At 48.7% G+C, this 18,375-nt stretch overlaps 1 protein-coding gene across 1 annotated transcript in view; it reads left to right on the top strand.

Annotated features, from left to right (window-relative positions):
* Positions 1 to 18,375, top strand: part of ZNF618 (zinc finger protein 618) — a 148,631-nt gene that overhangs the window by 104,623 nt on the left and 25,633 nt on the right. The window contains exons 8-14 of the mRNA XM_085594010.1: positions 2,883 to 2,972; positions 4,313 to 4,348; positions 5,092 to 5,169; positions 6,162 to 6,251; positions 13,425 to 13,613; positions 16,227 to 16,310; positions 17,408 to 17,464. Of these exons, the coding sequence (XP_085450136.1) occupies positions 2,883 to 2,972; positions 4,313 to 4,348; positions 5,092 to 5,169; positions 6,162 to 6,251; positions 13,425 to 13,613; positions 16,227 to 16,310; positions 17,408 to 17,464 (624 nt within the window). The remainder of the gene's footprint in view (positions 1 to 2,882; positions 2,973 to 4,312; positions 4,349 to 5,091; positions 5,170 to 6,161; positions 6,252 to 13,424; positions 13,614 to 16,226; positions 16,311 to 17,407; positions 17,465 to 18,375) is intronic.

Raw genomic sequence — 18,375 nt, 5'->3', positions numbered from 1 at the left:
TGACAGCAGGCTTTGAATCCGAGCAAACTGGCCTAGGTAGCGTTAGCTGTCTGGATCCACCTCTGCAGAGGTTTAGGGGTGGGTTTCAGTGTGGGTTTGCAGCCACATCTGAGCACCTGGAGTCCCTTGCAGCTCTTCCCATGGCAAGCTGTGTTACAGGTACTGGATACTGTGCCACAGCTGGATACCTTGGGGTAGGAGTTGTAACCTACAGCAGGAAAACTGCTCTGGAATGGGTTCCCTGGGGGCACAGTCTGACAAAGCTCAAGAAGCATTTGGACAATGCTCTGAGATTGTTGGGATGTCTGATCCTTGTGGGTCCCTTCCACCCCAGGAGACTCTGTGATTCTAGGTGGTACTGCAGGCCTAGTTCTGCCCAGGGTGTTTCTTGCTCAGAAAGCAGTGTCTGCTGGGGCCAGCACTGGGTGTGTTGGAAGGCTGTCAGAAGAGATGGCTGTACCGGGTAAGGAGGAGGGGGTCTGGCTCTTGGAAGCAGCCTCAACAGGGACTGCTCTTCAGAGAGGTAAAGCTTGGCTGCACATGGGCATCTCTTTGTGAATTCTCTGTAAAGCTCCTGTCTCTGAGGCTGGGCACTCTTTGCTGAGTGTTCTCTCTCACAGAGCCCAGGAGATCAGTGGCAAGTTGGACCAGCTGGAACAAACTCCTACTGCTCTATAATCCCTGGAGATCCTTCTGCCTGTGGGAACAGTCCCCTGAGGACACTAGTAAACCCTGTTCCCTGGAGCTATGCTGCTCTACTTGTTACATGTTCCATGCTCCCTGCACAGCCAAGGGAAGCAGTGCCCACACCCAGAATGGGCTCTGCTGGAGTCAGTAAGATCCCCCTGTGTGACAGGGACCACAGGTAGCCCTGCCTGGCCCTGTGAAATGGTGTGTTAGCTAGTTTTCTTCTGTTCTAACAAGTCTTCTAATTTACTGAGCTCTTTTCTTCCAAACTAAGGCCATAATAGTTTTTGTTCTCTGAATGTGAAAGTTCCTGGTCTTTGGGACTCCTTTGAAGAGTTATTCTTCAGTTGGTCCTGTAGAGCTCATTGCACTTCAAAAAGGAGGTTGGTGCCTTGGTTTGGGAACACCCATTGAGGTGAGACTGATGCCAAGTTAGGAGTTTCTCTGCTACTTGACTTGCTAATTGACTGTGCTAATTGTCTGCGGGGTTTTGCAACAGCTACACAGATACCCAGCAGTAATCATTGATCTGTTCATTGTGGGAGAGGGTCCAGGGTAGAGGGAGGCCCTCAGCACCGTTTTGTGACCACACAAGGAGCAGGCACAAGATCACATAATGGAACAAACACAGTTAAATGTGACTTGCACTGTGTTCTTACAGGTGTGTTTTGCTGCTCCTCCTCTCCCTCAAGCCATGCATTGTCTGTGCAACAGTCCCTTTCTCCTTGCTTGTCCAACTTAGACTTCTAAAAACCCCTTAACTCTAGTTTAGTCCTGCTGTGCTCTGATTAAGATACAAATATTTTTTAGTCACAGAGGTAAACTTCCAGTGCCCAGATGTTTAACACCATTTAGATTTGGCAGTTTTCTCTGCTAGATCATCATAGCTTCTACAGTCACTCTGAATAAATGGTGACAGTGATCCTTTATTTAGTGCTGAACCCCATGTGCTGCTGAACTGAGCAGTGAACCAAAGTGAGGGATTACACTGTACCAATATATCATAGCTTAAAATATGGAGTAATTTTAAAAGTAAAGTGATGGAGAAATAAAATGAAAAGCTTACTTAATGTGCACAGTCTGTTGTGTTTGAACACAGCATGGAAGAGGTGAAAACAAAGCTTTAACGTTGCTGATAGTAGGGACACATGGATACAGCTAGGCTGCTGCAGGGGAACTCACTGAATGGCAGGTCCTCTGTGGAGCCCTGGGAGCTGCTGCCTGCACTCCTTGCTCCTGCTGGTTCCAAGATCCTTTATGGCTGTATAAACTGATGTGTTTGCTGTGGACTTTCTTATGTTTGCCACTTTGCTGTGGGCTCATAGCACCAAGCCATTGGCCTGGGGTCGTCTGACAGGTGGGGTGACTGCTCAGGAAAGGCACCCCAGGGTGTGTCAGGCAGCAGAGTCACCAAGCTGACCAGGAAATCCTTCTCCATCACATCCTCCTCCTGATGTGATAGCTGAACTAGAGATACTAATCCCCATTCAGAACAAACGAGATTCATAAACACATGGAGCTGTTTTACATCTGTCTGCGCCCCGCAGCTGTGGTGAAGGGTTGGTTGATGCTGAGATGAAGTGATGGGGTGTAGGGAACAAATGGATATGAAACCAGGCTTCATAAGCCCTCCCTTCACTGAGCACCTTCCTGTCCTGCGTGCCTTGGATTGTTGGGTCTCCTGGGTTTGTTGCTTCTGACAGGATCCTGGGTGCAGTTGAGAGTCAGTAAAGAGCAGCAGTGAGAAGCAGGAGTGTGCTCACATCCAGTCCACGTTAGAGTTGATGTTTTAAGGATTTGGTTTCTATCAGCTCATACATTGGCTCTGTGCTTAGTTCTGCCCTTTTGTCCCCATCCTGACCAACAGCTGCTTGTCCCTGAACTTGCTGAGCCCTTAACTTCTAAAGGAGATGCCAGCAGGGTCTGCTGCCCTGCATCCTCATCGCTGTGAGGTCTGTGGGTTCTGCTCTGGAGAGCAGAGCTGTCTGAAGAGAAAATAAATCACAATATGCCCCAAGCCATGTAGTGTGGGGCAGGGGGAACAATGTGAGGCAGTGGTTGTCTGTGTGGCTTAGAGGCCTGACAGAGCATGTGGGATGTGTCAGTGCATGGGGGTGTCTCATTGAGCAGTCTGGTTGCAGTGCTTGCCTTTCACCTCAGAGTTTCTAAACTGGTCTGTTTTCTTCTTCCTACAGACAATTTTAGGTACACGTGTGACATCTGTGGGAAAAAATATAAATACTATAGCTGCTTCCAAGAGCACAGAGACCTACATGCCGTGGATGGTGAGTAATGTTTTGACACTCAGACACCTGAACTAGGCTGACAAGTCTTAGGGGAAGCAAAATATGGCTCTGCAGGAGCGTGTGGCCCGTGGTGTACAGGATGTGGCACTGCATGAGTTGCCTGTCTTTGCCATGGAGGCACAGTATACAGGCACTGCAGGAAGGAGTTTGCTGTGCCTGATTCTCTCTGTGTGCATAAAAACAGCACCTGTGCTGGGACCAGGGGACCTTGCAGTGTGTCTGCAGTGAGGTTCATGGTTAGCATGGAGATCCTGGGACTGAGTACCTCAAGGAAAATAGTCAGCCTGATTATTTGCAGGGAAGAAGTTGGTTGCTTTTTGGTGTCAGAATTTACAGGTTTGTTCCCAGCATACTTCTCTGTGAAGTATTTCAGATTTCAGAGTCGGGAACTTTCATTCTTGTTAATGACTGTGGTAGTGAAACGTTGAAGTTGTCAGTGGCCCTTAAAGGGTGACTATAGATGCATCTTAGGCTGGTGACACCTAGACAGAAGCAGATACCCACTGCCAGAAGCAGTGTTTCTTTATTCTGTGTTGGGGAAAATGAAGTATCAACATGCTGGTTTGCCCCCTGCTTACTGAATAGCTGAAGCTCCTCACCTCGGAGCCCACAGATACTCTAGACCATCTCTGTGTGTGCAAGCCTGGCAGTACTGCTCCTCACTTGGTCAAGGAGAGCTCTAGAAAGAGGCTGCTTGGTGAGCAGCAGGTTTTGAATGGCTGGGCTGTCTCAGAAAAGCAAGTGTTTTTTCACAATACATGGTTGTCCAAAAAAATGGTTGTGTTTACCTGGAAAGTGTGGACGTCTGAATGTGCTCTAAGGACAGCCAGTGCTCTCCTGCAGGGCACCACTGCCAGCTCCCTTCCTCCTGTGGGGAGCAGAAGAAAATTAGTGGCACTGACAGTCACTGTGAGGGGAATGTGGCTGCTTCAGTCAGAAATGTCTCAGGGAGCTCTGCTGAGGAGAGAGCTTGGAAAGGGTTCTATGTGTGTGCAAGGACTGTCCCAGCTCCTCCCTGGGGCTGCTGTGCTCCAGCACCTGCAGGGGGTGAGGCAGCTGCGCACCTGAACTCTACCTGGGGCTGTGTCAGGGTCAGAACAAAGGCCTCGAGCATCTGTGTGTATTAGGGCTGGGCATGCTCAACCAGGTCCTGTGAGGATGCTGCTGGGAAGAGGAGGGACTGGGGCACAAAGCCTGGTTTGTTCAGTGGGGCTGAAATGTGCTGCAGCAGTATGTGAAATGCAGGAGGAAAACAAGACCATTTAAGAGGATTTAATTTCTGTTTTGTTTCTTCCCCTCCTTCTTCTATTCTGTGTTAGTTTTTAGTGTGGAAGGGGCCCCAGAAAACCGGGCAGGTAAGCTGAGCTCCTTTGTGTGCTTTATTTCACAAACCTTTTCAAGCATTCAGTAGTTCAGACACAGCAGGTCGATTCTGAACTTGTAAGAGTCAAAGGAGTTTTGTCAGGGATTGCAGTGGGATAGGGAGCATCCTCTCTCCCTACAGCCAGTAGGTTGATGCCCAGCCCTAGCAGATACCAGGCTTTTGTTGCACATACACTTGGTCAGGCTTCCGACAATTGAAGAAGCAGGTGTTTCATGTCTGTAGTGATCTTGTAAATTGTTAAAGGCATACACCAAATTCTCCTCTAAAGTGGGTTGGGTTGTGATTTGTTGCTAGCTGTGCTGTTAGCTGCTAGAAGTCCCAGGTTGGTATTTGATAGGTGATGTGCCTGCAGACTGCATTGCTGTGCCCACTGTCAGCCAGTTCAGCAGCATTAGAGGGAAGATTCCCTGGAAGAAAATCAGGAAATATGGATCGGACTTTGCAATGTGTTCATTCAGTTTTTCTCTGCATTTTTTTAAACATTAATTCCCACATGACCTGTTAGTGGGCTGGGAGCAGGGGTAATCCTGGGGCACCTGAGGAAGAGGAGGAAGGACAAGTCAGACAGAGGGGTCACTGGTTTATCATTCCTGTCTTCCAATCCTGTTACAGATGGAAATGTGATTACAGGTGCAGGAGCATTCAGTGCCCATGCAGCTGTAGAAGGCAAAGCTGAGGTGTTGTCAGCTGTCTTCTGGTTCTGTTCTCTTGCAGACCCCTATGACCAGGCCGTCATCGCTGCCGATGAGGTGAAGGAGGAGGAGCCCGAACCCTTCCAGAAGATTGGGCCAAGTAAGAGTTATTATTGTTTCAAATAAAAAGGAAAGCTCAGTGGTTCACTGCCTTTGGCTGCAGTACCTCTAGAGAAAGCAGGAAGTACTGTGTTACACAGCAGGGCTGGGATTTGGGTGCTCACAGGTATGCTCAGGCTCAAAGGAGCATCAAACACCAACATCCCTGGCCCTAAGAACTGCAGCTTTGTGAAGCGTTCTGCTCAAGAGCTCTGCAAAGAGAAGGGGAGGGGAGTTCAGGGGAAAAGCAATCTGGCAGGGATGAGAGAAAGCTTGAAGGTGCACTGAGAGCTGGCAGGTGATTCATTCACATAGCCTTTGTGTGGCTCCTCAAACAGAGCAGAGGGAAACAGAGAGAATACCAGGTTTTGCCAAAGCATTTCCCTGAATTTTCCATTTTGGAAACATTTGTTTATCAATGGATTTTCCTTCGTCTTGCTGCATGCTGCCAGTTCTGTATTCCCAGCACTGGCAAGAGGAGGAGGTTATACTTCTCAGTGTGTGGTTACACTCCATTATTTCCAGTGTCCCCAAAGCAGGAATGAGCACAGTTACTCCAGAAAAGCCCCTTCTCCTGTAAGAGAACTCCACAATCCCAAATAAAAGCTCTCTAATACTTGAACTTGACTGTTTGTTTCCTGGTTTGACTGTTACTGTTGTCCACACATCCCAGACCTGTAACCAGAGGACAGAACTGTGTCACCTGCAATACAGACTTTAGAATGGATTCTCTCCCTTGTTTTTGCACACTTGTAATTTTGGGGTAATCTTCTGAAGCTTGTTCAGATCTACTGGACTTCTTATGCATGGTCCATTCCCTCTGTTTTGTACTGTTTTCTTTCTTGGAAAAAGGACGTGTAGATTACAGGGCAGGCAAGTTCCACTGCATGAGGAATGTTTGTGTGACCTGACCAGGTTCTCTGTAAAAAGAAACTGGGGGTTGTGTAAGAGAGCTGGTCTCCTTCCTGACCTTTGTCCTTATTCATTTCACAGAAACTGGCAATTACACCTGTGAGTTCTGTGGCAAGCAGTACAAGTACTACACTCCCTACCAAGAGCACGTGGCTCTGCACGCCCCCATCAGTGAGTATTGCTGCAGGGCTGGCCTGCTGCAGCCTGGCACCTCCCGGGCTCTGCGGAGCACCAGGCTGCCAGGACAGACTTCACTCTTGGGATCCTTCCCCTGAGCTGTGGGATTGCAGCGGGCAGGACACAGATCGTGTGCTGAGCACTGCAAAGCTGAGCTGGGATCCCCTCTCCCAGGGGCACTGTTAGGTCTGGAATGTCTCTGAGCTCCTACCCCAGCCCAGGGAATTCTACACATGTTCCTTGTGGGGTTGATGGTTTAGGCTCTTGTTTAACCAAAGAGATGCACAACATTTTTATACTCCCCTAAATAGTAACTGAATATACATGTTAGAGAAGAAGCATCTTGCTATGAGCTTCTGCAGAAATATTTCAAGCAGTGAGTTAAAACTGGTTTCAAAATCACTTAAATGACCTCAACAGCTTGCTACTGGATCACACTCAATAAATTATTTATTTCTGGGAGCTCAGGACAAGGTAGTTGTCAACAAACTGGACAGCACTGTGGTCTGAACTCGCCACACAGAGGGGAGGAGGCTTTAACAAGCAGTTCAGTGTAATTCGGTGCAAAATGTGACTAAACATGTTGAGAGAAATTTTTGCTACCTGTTGGATTTGAATACTTTCAAAATCTGCAGAGAAGTTCTTTACCGCTGAACTTCTGCTCCCTTCCCAGCACTGCCCTGAGCTTTGCTGAGTGCCCGGGGTGTGCTGCTCCAGGGTTTGGGATGATGGAGAGGAGGATGAGGGATGGGATGAGGGATGAGCTGAGCTCATCGGCCCACAGCTGCAGCCGGCAGGGGGCGCTTCCACCCCAAAATCCCCGGGAATCAGGTTTTTAAGGAATTACAATGAGGCACCCTTGGGTTTATGGGAACATGGTCCACCAGACTGTCACTTTTAAGGTTTGGTGGCTCTTGACAGGTACCATGCAGGTTCTCTAAAGCTTGGATACAGACCATGGTAGAAGGTGCAGGGTGTAAAATACACGCCCAACATCATCATCACAAAGCTAATCTTGTTATCTGTCATCTGCTGAAGCACCTGTCCCAGTGCTTATGATTGCACACATTGCAGTTATTGCTGTGGTTGCCTGCCCCTGGAAGCTCCAGCTCTTCACTGAGGTGTTTTCAGCCCTCAGCAAAGCCATTGGTGACCAGCAGTGGGTCCATCTCCTGCCATAGAGGGGCCCTTGGACAGCAGGGCTGTGAGGTCTGTGCCCAGAAGCAGTGTGCAGTGAGCACTGGGGCTTGCTCAGCCCTAGCTAATTCTTACCTTCCCAGTGCTTCCCATTTCAAGGCCATTTATTGCCACTGATGTCTCCCACCTTCCCAACCAGCTGTAGTAATAGCTGAGCTGCTGGTTCCAGTCCAGGCTCTCCAGCAGAAAAGAAACCCCAGCTGTGTTTCTCTGGGAGGAGTGTGCCTGCAGTGGGCCCTACAATTCCAGTGGCCCCCCCAGGCCCTGCCCCACTTCTGGAGGAGGAGGAGGCATGTTCTGAGTGCTGGGCTTGAAGCTGTTCTGCACTGTCATTTCTGCAGCAAAAGAAAAGAAGCTGCCCCTGCTGCAGACTAGATCAGCAGGCCCTGAGCTGTGCAGATGCGTTTCCAGTGCTTTCAAGTATCTTTTACTATGTGGACACTCAAGATCAGATGAAGATAGTATTTTCATAAAGTTTAAACCCCCCCTAAACTTTTCTTTGTCCTTTTTTTTTTAAAAACCCTCTTTTTTCCTCTCCTAGTTCCCATGACCAGTAAGATTTATGATTTATGATGACAAGCCACTAACCCAGATGAAGATATGGGAGAGGGCATGATGAGCTCCCAAGGCAGGCTGGCCACTACATCCTCACACCTTTCTGCTTCTCAGACTCTGTTCTTCCCAAAATCCAAGGTCCTGTGAGGCAGCTGTTAACACCTGACTTTTGAAAAGCACAGCTAGCTTTTCTTTGTTCCTTGCAGTCAGAAAAAGTAAAGCTGGGACTGTGTCTTTACCCTGGTCTCATTCTTGTGAGAATGAGGCAAATGCTGAAAATTCAGTCATAGTGGAAATGGGTGAGGAAAGGCCTTCAGCATCACCAGTTCAGCTTTCTGGGTCTCTGCTGGAGTGCAAACTTCCCTTCCAGAGCCTGTGTTTCTGGTTTTCTGTCATAATGAATGAAAAGTCATTGAAAATGGGTAAAACAAGGAATGATATCCTGCAGCTTCAATACCATCTTGCAGGATAATTTCTGGTCAGAGCAGCTGGATAGCTGCTGTCTGCAAAAGAGCTCTGCTGTGGTCTTCCCTAGAATTGTTAATGCCAAATGTCTCCTTCCAAAGTTCCCTTTTCTGAGTGAGGAGTAGGAGCTTTTTCATAAGATTAGAACTGGGCTATGAATCTAAAAATAATATTCTTATGCTGCTTCTGTCAACATATTCACTCTTTCGAAGAAGGCTGTCAGAGGCTGTTTCCAAAAAATAAAAGTAGATTGTAGGCACATTCATTGTCCCAGTTTTAGAAACATTTCTGAATGGAGATTCATGGGGGAGGATTCAGTGATGTTCCTGTCCTCCTTCAGGCTCTGGGTGCTTTGAAAGATGGAACTGAGAACCACGTTTGCTGGGGCTGGGCTGCTGGAATTGTTTAGAAGGATGAAGAGAGACTGTTCCAGAGCATGAAGTGACAGAACAGGGGAAATGGCTTCACACTGTTAGAGGATGGGATTAGATGGGATTTTGGGAAGAAATTCCCAGTATCTAGTTAGGAATTGGGTGGGCAGGCCCTGGCACAGAGTGCCCAGAGAAGCTGTGGCTGCCCCTGGAAGTGTCCAGGCCAGGCTGGATGGGGCTTGGAGCACTCTGGGATAGTGGAGATTGACAAGATGATATTTCAGATCCCTTCCAACCCAAAGCAATTGGTCATTCTGTGACTCTGTGATGAGTTTGCAGTGCTGAGAGAACCTGAGGCACTTGGGATGTGAACTGGCTATAAATGCACCAGGAGTGGGATTGAGCTTGGTGAGTCAGGCTCAGGAGTGTGCATTCACCTCTGCCTGGTACCTGCAGATATGGCCTCAGACTCCTAGGTCATGGAAATGTGGGGAGAGAGCAGTGAAACCAGCACAGATCTCCATGGCTCTGCTTCCAGGATGGAAATCTAAAGTCATGTCAGGGCCCTGAGAGTACTCAGAGCTCTGAAAGGCCCTGAGCAGCCCCACATGGGACTGTGCCCACAGCCACACTCCTGCTGCAGCCCTGCTTTGATCCACACACCCTGCCTTAGCTGCTCTGTAGGATATTGGTCTCAGTTCAGTTGTGGACATGCCCATGCCTGGCTCTGGGTCCCATGGGTTTGTATCCCAAGCCACAGCTGCATTCTCACCTTGATGTCAACCCTGTCTGGGCACCCTGCACCTTGCTGAGGATCACTGGTCCTGGTTGACCTCACCAGAGCGGATCCTGCTGCTGACCTGTGGATTGACTTGCCAGCCTGGCCACACTCCTGTCTCATTGCCATGAACTTCCTGATGACCTTCGTGATGTGGCTGGCTGTCACCTCTGGGCCTTGCTCACTTCTCTTAGGGTCTGTGGGATGGGCTCTGGCTCTGTGGGATGGGTCTTTCCATCCCTGGGATCATTCTTGGCTCTTCAGGGGACAGACAGACCTACATCCACCCTGACACCTGAGATGCTCAAGGAAGTTCATCAAGGCTTGCTGCTCAATTCCCTTCTGTATTGGATGCACACTGGATCAAATTTATTAAGCCAAAATGCTTCAATGCAGTGTTTCATTAGGGCAGCTGCCATTTTGGTAGTACAGTTGGTTTCCACACAGAACCTGCCTAACAAGGAAAAAGCCAACTCCAGATTCCAGTTGGATGGTGTATCTTTGTTTCCACTTCAGTGAGAGAAATCTTTGAGTTCAGGTGCTTTTCCCAGTCTGATCCCACAGTGTTTTAGCAACAGGCTCCACCTGTTCGTGTGTATAAAGACACATATTAAAAATTTGATAGGTTTGAGCAGAGGGGTTTTCCTTTGGAAAGACCTGTTTGCCACAGCCAAGGTATCTGCTCGGAGTATGGAATTTCAGGCCATTGTTAAGGAATCACTTTCCAGCACATTCAGTTTTTTATCCATAGATGATGGTATAGTTCCATCTGAACCTTCAAAATGGTTCCCTATGCATCCTGACTAGACCTTTCTAAAGAAATACCATACACAAATTTTTGACCAGAATTTTTACCTGGAAGGAATAATGTTGCTGAGACAATCTGGTCCCTGTTGTGGTGGTGCATCATGGTAGTTTGTGGATTTGTGGTCCAGATTTTCTTCTTGCTGCCACAGCTTGCCAATCACAGTACTTTAAGGTTTTCCCAAAACCAGGAAAGCCAGGAAGGACCACTGTGATCTCTGGACTGCCTGGAGAAACACATTCTGTAGGATTGCCATGATTGAATTCACACAGATATGCTTTAGAGAGACATCTGATCTTGCTTTTGAGTGACAGAAAATGCAGCAATTGCATAAAGTAATTATTTTGATGAATTATTGCCTCCACTAAATTCAGACTAAAATTAGCCAGCTGCAGCTTTGAGCACTGGGTCCTATTTATAATCTTGTCTGCTCAGTGAAGGAGGATTAAGTTACTGAGTGTCTGTCCTTTCTAGACCTGGCCTAGCCTGCTCTCCAGGCCCTGGTTAAATCACAGCAGTGACTTGTGTTTCCATTGTAAGCTCTGCTGTTCTTGGCCCTTTGTTATCCTCTTGTCTCCTCCTGAGTGTTCTCCAGTCTGCTCTCCACCCTTGGGCAGGGCAGGCACCAGCAGTGGGTCAAGAAGTGCCTTCCTAATCCCCTTGGAAATTCTTGACTGCTCCCCAAGGAGCACCTCAGCCTATTCAGTGTCCCCCTGGGAGCTCCTTTGCAGCCGAGCTGACCCAGCCCAGCAGTGACCGAGCTCTCCTGCTGCCAGGCTGCAGCCCCCGCTGTTCTCAGCATCTCCTGCATCGTGTGTCCTTCAGCACAGCCTGGGCCATGCTGCAGGGCAGCAGCACAAAGTCCTGAGCTGACTGACTGCAGACCATGCAGTGAGAGTCACCCTCCACATCACTGCACTTCCACTGGGACAGGTCTCCGCTGCCTTCTCAGAGGGTTTGAGAAGCTCCACAGCAGCAGTTATGAGGTCAGCTGCCCACAGTGCTGTCTCCAGTCTTGCTGCAGATTTTGAAGCAGGAGGTTTCTTGTGGCCATTCAGCAACTCAGGATTTTAATTTTAAGAAACAGCTTGGCCTTTTCAACAGCCTGAGGCTGTGAGTTCCACAGTGAAGGTGACTTTTCCAGAGTAGAGCAGAAGAGCCATGTGATGCTCTCTACCTGTGTTGCTCAGCCTTCCGAGGGAGTTTGGCATCTGATGAACTACAGACTGAATTTTCTTTTCCCAATGAACTGTTAGCTCCCTCCAGACTGCTAGAACTGATATTCCTTTGTCTGTCTTGCATTGCTGCTCAAAACTCTCTCTGCCTAGTGTCAGCTGGAGCAGCCTTCTCTGTGGGGTCTCAGTTTGAAGACATACTCTTTGTTTCATTTAGGAGGAAGAAGAAATTTTTGGAGGTCATCATAGCTTTGAGACTTTTGTTGTCAGCTCCCAGAGCAGTATCTGGGCTGCAGAGGATGTGCAGTGATGCTCTTTGTATCTGGCACTGAAGAGTTGCTGATGGCTGTTTCTCATGGCATTGATGGGGAATAAAGCAGACATTGCTGGGAATGATCCTCATGGAAAGCAGATGATCCACAAGCTGGAAATTTTCATATCTGACTACATTTTTGCTGGCAGTTTGGCAGCAGCTGGAGGAGGATTATCCATGGAGATTGAAAGGAAATATAGAGAGCAAAACAAGCCTTCTGCCTATTTATCTGGCTGGAGACCAAGCAGAGAACTATCCTGACTAAACTGTGAGAAAACCAGTGCATAATTTCCTGCAGAGCTAAACTGACATGTAGGAAATGTCAGCTTGGGGCTGTGTGTCAGAACAAGTGAATCAAAACCCCTGGAATTGCAACCCCCTGTGAATGTACACGCTCCCAGTCCCCAGTGCTGCTGATGAAGGTGAGAGCCAGTCACAGTCAAGGTCTGTAAAGTCTCCTGGGATTTTGAAAATGAGTGTCCTGTCCTAGCCTGGGGGACTTCTCCCCTCTTTCAGAGTTAGCCGTGCTGCCATGGCATTCCCCTGAGAGCTGCTCAGAGTGGACGAGTGTTTCTCGCTCACACTGTGTAGGATGTGCAGGTGCTGCTGTTGTCCCTCCACCTTTAGGTGTCCCACAGTATCACTGTAGAAATCACTGGCAGGGAGCTGGGACTGTGGGAACCTGCTTTGTTAGTGATTTTTCATGACAGGTGGTTGGAGTAGGACTGGGGCTTCAGGACTTATATCCAGTTTTCTATAGAAGAGGCTCCTTAGGAGTAAAGGAGGTTCTTAGACAGTTTCTCCATTTTTATAATGGTTTATTTAATCCATGTGGCCCAGACGAAGGGCTGTCCTGAAGGTGTTTCAGATGACTTTTGGCATTGACAATTCCTGGTGATCCTCACTGTGTGCTGCAGAGACCAAAATATGGATGCATTCAAAGAGCATATCCCAGTAATATTCAGAATTTCTCCACATGTCACCAGTCTGGAGATGGGACTAAAGCCATTATTCACCCTGCCTCCTAATTCCATTCCATTCCCAACAGTTCACTTTCCTTTGTATTTGGTCAAAGAGACAAGGAATGTATCTGGAGACCACTAAGATTTATTCAAGGCTCAGGAAACAAAGATCCTAACTTCTCTCTACTCAGAGATCTGAGTAGTTTAGAAACCTGTTCCCAAATGGAGGCCAGAGCTGCAGGTGCCTCCAGGCTGTGGCAATCACACAGTGCTTCTGGATGGATGGGGTGATTCCTGCAGGAGCAGGAATGGGTTGGTCGTGCACAGTTAGAGGTGTGGAAGGGAACTACTGGCAGTTAGAGGTGTGGAAGGGAACTAATGGCAGTTAGAGGTGTGGAAAGGAACTAAGGAGCTTTCCCAGTGTCCCCTCGGGCGAGGGGGGAGCCCAGCTCTGTCCCAGGGGCTGGGTGGATCAGCAGCTCCAGCAGGCCCTGCTCTGGGAGCTCCCTGGCTGTGCAGGCACTAGTTCTGAGTGTTCATATCCAGAGTTCTCTCGATCTCCACTCTTCGTGGCAGTGAAGACACAGACGAACCAGTCCAGCAAAAAGTCCCCGGCGTCCATAAACCGCTGCTCCAGCCTCCTGCACCGCGCGCCCTCCGGCGTCCCGCCCGCCTCCCAGTCCCAGATGTTCCGCGCTCCCAATTCCGCATCCCCAGGAAGCAAGGCCATCACAGGTACCGACTGCCTTTCAGCTTTCTGAGCTGCCCACTGTCCAGTCCTGCCCTGGATAGGCTTCTGACCCTTCCTGGCCTCAGTCTGCTCCATCCATGACTGTCCCAGAGAAGCTGCTCCTAGAAGCAGTTGAGGGGATTAGATCCTTTATGATCCCTTCCCGGTGACAAGTTGTTTTTGTTAAACATCGTGGTAACCACAAGGTGCAAAAAACCCTGTTTCAAATCCTGGTGTCACAAACTGAGAAGAGCTTCCTGACAAGGATTGGTGTAATGGCTTGTCAAGAATGGGGATTTTTGCTTGGTTTTCAGCAGTTTGGCATTTAGTGTTTGTTTCCCTCAAGGTGATGTTCTCAGGGCTGTACCTTTGGAATATGGAGTACAGGTGTTTTCATGGTGCTCCATTCCCCACAGGAACCTCCGAGAGATAAACAGAAAAATCAGTATTACAGAACCATTATTGATGAGATAGAAAATGCAATTAGGATTGATCCTTCCATTGTCTCAGTTTCCTCCTTCTGAACAAGATCAAGCCTAAAAAAATTTAAAAAAAAAAGCAAAGACTTCTGAAAAACAGCAGTTAATAAATAGGGTGTGAAACATAGTGTGCCATGTGCAGTACACTGGGAAGCACCCTCTAAAGTCTGTGAGATTGATGGATAGAGATTCCATCTGGGTGCAGAAGAAGGGCTGGTCCATCAGTTGGTGTTTAAACACCCCTAGAATGTCTGGCATGGACAGATGCTGAGTATGAGAGGAGGCTGTGGTGGGAGAGGCCATGGATGCTGAACAATGATGGATTTTGTGGATAATACATACCCACAGCTGCCAAGGACTTGGTTCATACAGAGAATTCTACTTCACATTCAAAAGGTTCCAATACAAGGAGAGAGAACAGAGTGAGCTGCCCTCTCAGTGTGAGAAGGCACCAAGCAGGGGCATTAAACCAGATTTTTCTTACTGCCACACTTGGGGGAGGTTTTGCAGGGGAAGCTAAGGGATGAAGGCAAAACCACCATGCAAATTCTCTACAAAGGTCTTTGGAGACCTCCATCTCACTTCCACTTGTGACATAAGCCAGGACTTGAACCTGGGTCTCTTGGGAAGGGTAGGTTGACCCAAGCAATTTTGTCTCCATCTGATTTTCCTGTTATTTAAGGCCACTTGTTTCTATTATAATTTATCTGTCAAGTGGCAGATAAGTATTCCCAGTTCCTTTTCATCCCTGTTTGATGTGTTTCTGTTTCAGTTGATTTGGTTACCAAGTTTGCTTGTTCTCCTGAATTTTAGGAGTCAGTAGTTGATTGAGAGTTTGAGAAGCCTGCTCAGGACTTGGAAGGGTCTGGCTGGGCCAAAATCCACAGGCTGGGCTCTTCCTGCAGTTCAGGTCTCTGGTAGCCCCAAAGCCCACGTGTGTGAGCCATGCTGCAGCTCTGGGAGCCTGCAGGGACCTGGGCCCTCTGCTAAGTCCTGACAGCAGTTCTGACCACTCCAGTGGTCTGCAGGAAGGAAATCATGGTCTGGCGCCATTTTTCAGGAGTCCTCATCACTCCTGAATGAAGGACTTGTGTCCCCAGCCCTGCCCAGTGTGCAGGCTGGGTCCAGCAGAGCCAAGCCAGGCCACATCCACGTGAGCCCCTCGGGGACAGTGGGCTCCAGAATGAGAGTGCAGGGCAAGGGTCTGTGCAGCACAGGCCACACACCTTGCTTTGGCCAGTTCCTTTCTTTTTAATCTCTAGTTTATCCTTTGAGCCACCACAGGAAGTCCATCTGCCTGGATATTGCAGACCTGGTGAAGTGAGACAGGAGCCCCTTGCGCTGTTGAGCTGGTGCTGAGGGACACAGCTTGAGCAGGGTGGGAGGCCCCGAGCTGTGCTGGGCAGGGATGCTTCAGGAATCTGTGGCCACTGCCAGGGGCAGGGAGCACCTGAGTGCCCTGGAGGAGCCTCCAGTGCAGTCACTGGGAGCTGCCCTGTGCTGTGCTGCAGTGGGCAGAGCAGGGCCCTGCCAGGAGCGGGGCCTGGGGGGCTCTGGGAACAAGGGCACTCTTGGGAAGCACAGAGCCAGAGGATCTTCCACAGCTTTTCCAGACATGCTGGGCAGGCCCTAAGACAGCCCTTCAGGCCTCTGCTTCAGCATTTCCAGGAGGGTGTTTAGGAAGGGAGTGCAGGTGACTGGGAGGCACAAGGGAAGCTGGCACAGTGCTTCTGTTGGTGACACTTTGGTGTGGTGCTGAGGCCCTGAGCTCAGTCTCACACTGGTCACCTGTGCTCACAGGCATTAAGGGCTGCTTGTTGCCTTAAGGAAGAGTAAGGTAAGGGTTGGGTTTTTTTCCAGGGGAGGAAGACATGACCTTTCTGGTTCAGTCAGGACTGGTGTTCATGGGCTCCCTAAGAGCCAAGCTAGGACACCTCAGCCAGAAGGCATTCAAGAAAAATACCCACCTGTTATCCCTTCACTGAATCTGGCCCATTTGCCTCCAAAATTAGGTATTTGACCTTTCTGCTGTATTCAGGGTCTGTGATTATCTGGCACGAGAGCATGTCTTGCCTCCTGTCTGCCTGGTTCTGCATCCAGTGTTGACCAGTCACCATTCCTGCTTTGTTCTCCATCCAGCAGAAAGTGCTTTCAGCAGAAGAGTGGAAGGCAAAGTGCAAAACAACTTTGAAGAAACAAACAGCAATTCCCAGAACTCCAGTGGTAAGTGTGGTTACCCATTCCTGCTGCTTCCATGCTCTTCTTCAAGCAGGATCCAGCTGTGCTCAATGAATGTTGACATATTATGGGGTACCTTGTTTAAGCTCACAGGCAGCCAGCCCCCCTGAGGTAGTGCCTTATTATCCCTCCTCCCCAGGCTCCTGGCACCCCAGCCCTGTCAGACAGGTGATGTGGGATTCCTGCTGCCAAGGACCAGGTATTTGAGCATAGATTTTTCAGAGGGGAGCCAAGATGTGGAGAAAGGATGGATGGAGATAAAGCAGTACTTCTGCTGTTTCTGTGTATCAGTGCAGTCCTGGTGGAGCAAAGACATTTGCAAGCAGAAGTTTGAGGACTGGATAGAAGAGCAGTTTGCAGGCTACAGTAATGCTGAGCGTGACAGTTTATTTAAATGTCACAGTGACCAGTGTCCAGCTGTTTGTGCAGTCACTGTGTGGAGGTCACAGTGAATCAGATGTGTGTATGTGAGACCAAAATACATGTGCTAGAAGGAATGAATATCCCCTCCACTTGTGCAGTTTCCTTGCAGTGTTAAGTCCATATGGTAGTGACTGAACATAACCAGAGGCCTAAACAATTTTGTTCAGGTCCACCAGCTATAGTTTTCTTTGCAAGGTTTTTATCCTGCCTGTGTATTGCCTGGGTTTCCAGTGGGCCACTACCATTCTCCGTGCTCCCTAATTGGAGCAAAAGTGACAGAGCAGATGAAATGTAATTTTAGCATCTTGCTGCAGAGATAAATAGCATGCCAGCATAAAAGCCTGGCCTCCCTCCATTCCCCATCCAAGAGAAGCAAAATATGTGGTGTTGGCAGTGCCTCTGGCTGGAATGGACAGGTAAGGGGTGGGATATCTCCCTGGAGCAGCTTAAACAGTGTCTGTTGGGGTTTTATCTGCCTCAGAAGCAAGTAAGGGGCTTTTTGGAACCATGTTTAAAAGCAGGGATGTGGTGTTGGAAAACCATGTGTGGTAGCAGAGTGGGTGATGGGGAGTGGGAAAAAAGTTGTTTGTTGCTAAAATACTGTGTATTGTGTTTTGAGGAAAAATCCTGTACTAATCCATCATTCACCACAATTGCAGCTGGTCATTCGGGGACAGAAAAACCTAAAGAAAAGAGGTGTAAGCAGAACCTATCAGGTGAGCTTGTCTCTGTTTCAGGTCCTTAGTCCAGTTCCTTCTGGACAGTCAGGAGTCCTTGGGGCTGTCCAGGCCCTGGGCTGTCAACCCAGCGTGGCTATCAGCCATGACTCAAGGCAGTGTAGTCACTGAACTCCACAGTTCCCAGCCTGGCTGCAGCCCTGGACATGGCCCTGGCCTCTCAGCAGCTCGTATCTTGTCTTATGTGGGTACTGTCAGTGTTTTCAAGGGTTTCAAAGCCTTAAAGTGCACATCTGTAAATGCTAATACACTACTTGGGGCCCTGACTCCTCTGGAGCCCATGGAAAGTAGCAGCCTGAGATTGTACCTAATTTATTCCTGTCAAACCCTGTACAGCCAACAAAGGAAGGGCAGAAATAGCTTCCTTCCCATCAGACAGCTCATTCCTGAAGCCAAGAAAGCTGCATTGGAAACCTGCTGGCTGTTCTTGTCAAGTTCTGCAGGAGGGGAGATGAGCCTGTCCAGGAAACACTGACAAGAAACACAAACAGTGGCTGTACTGAACAGTCCAAGACTTCAGTTCTTTCTGAACTATTAAATACTGACCCACTGTTGCTGTGACACATCTCCCAGACTCTTCCATCTCCTTTTACCAGCTCACATCACACTCATCCTCCTCAATCTGTTTCTTTCTGGGCTGCAACATTTAAAGCACATGAGTGAAAGTTCACAGCAAAAACCAAAGCAAAGCCAGAAATTCTTACCAGCTAAGTAGCAAGTTTCATGTGATTTGCTCCTCTTGTTTCCTTGTAAAGAATGTTTCTGTCTGCACCAGGTGTAGTGTCAGTTTACTTTAGTGGCTCAGTCTAGGGCCTGGCAGGCTGCAGAGGAGTTGCAAGGTACTCACCTAGACTTCTGATTGAGCCAGGAAACCTGAGGAACTCTAGTGA

This window comes from Lonchura striata, chromosome 17 (genome assembly GCF_050655825.1).
Source record: "Lonchura striata isolate lonStrDom1 chromosome 17, ASM5065582v1, whole genome shotgun sequence".
In the NCBI taxonomy this organism is placed as follows: Eukaryota; Metazoa; Chordata; class Aves; order Passeriformes; family Estrildidae; genus Lonchura; species Lonchura striata.
This window is presented reverse-complemented; position numbering and strand designations above follow the sequence as displayed.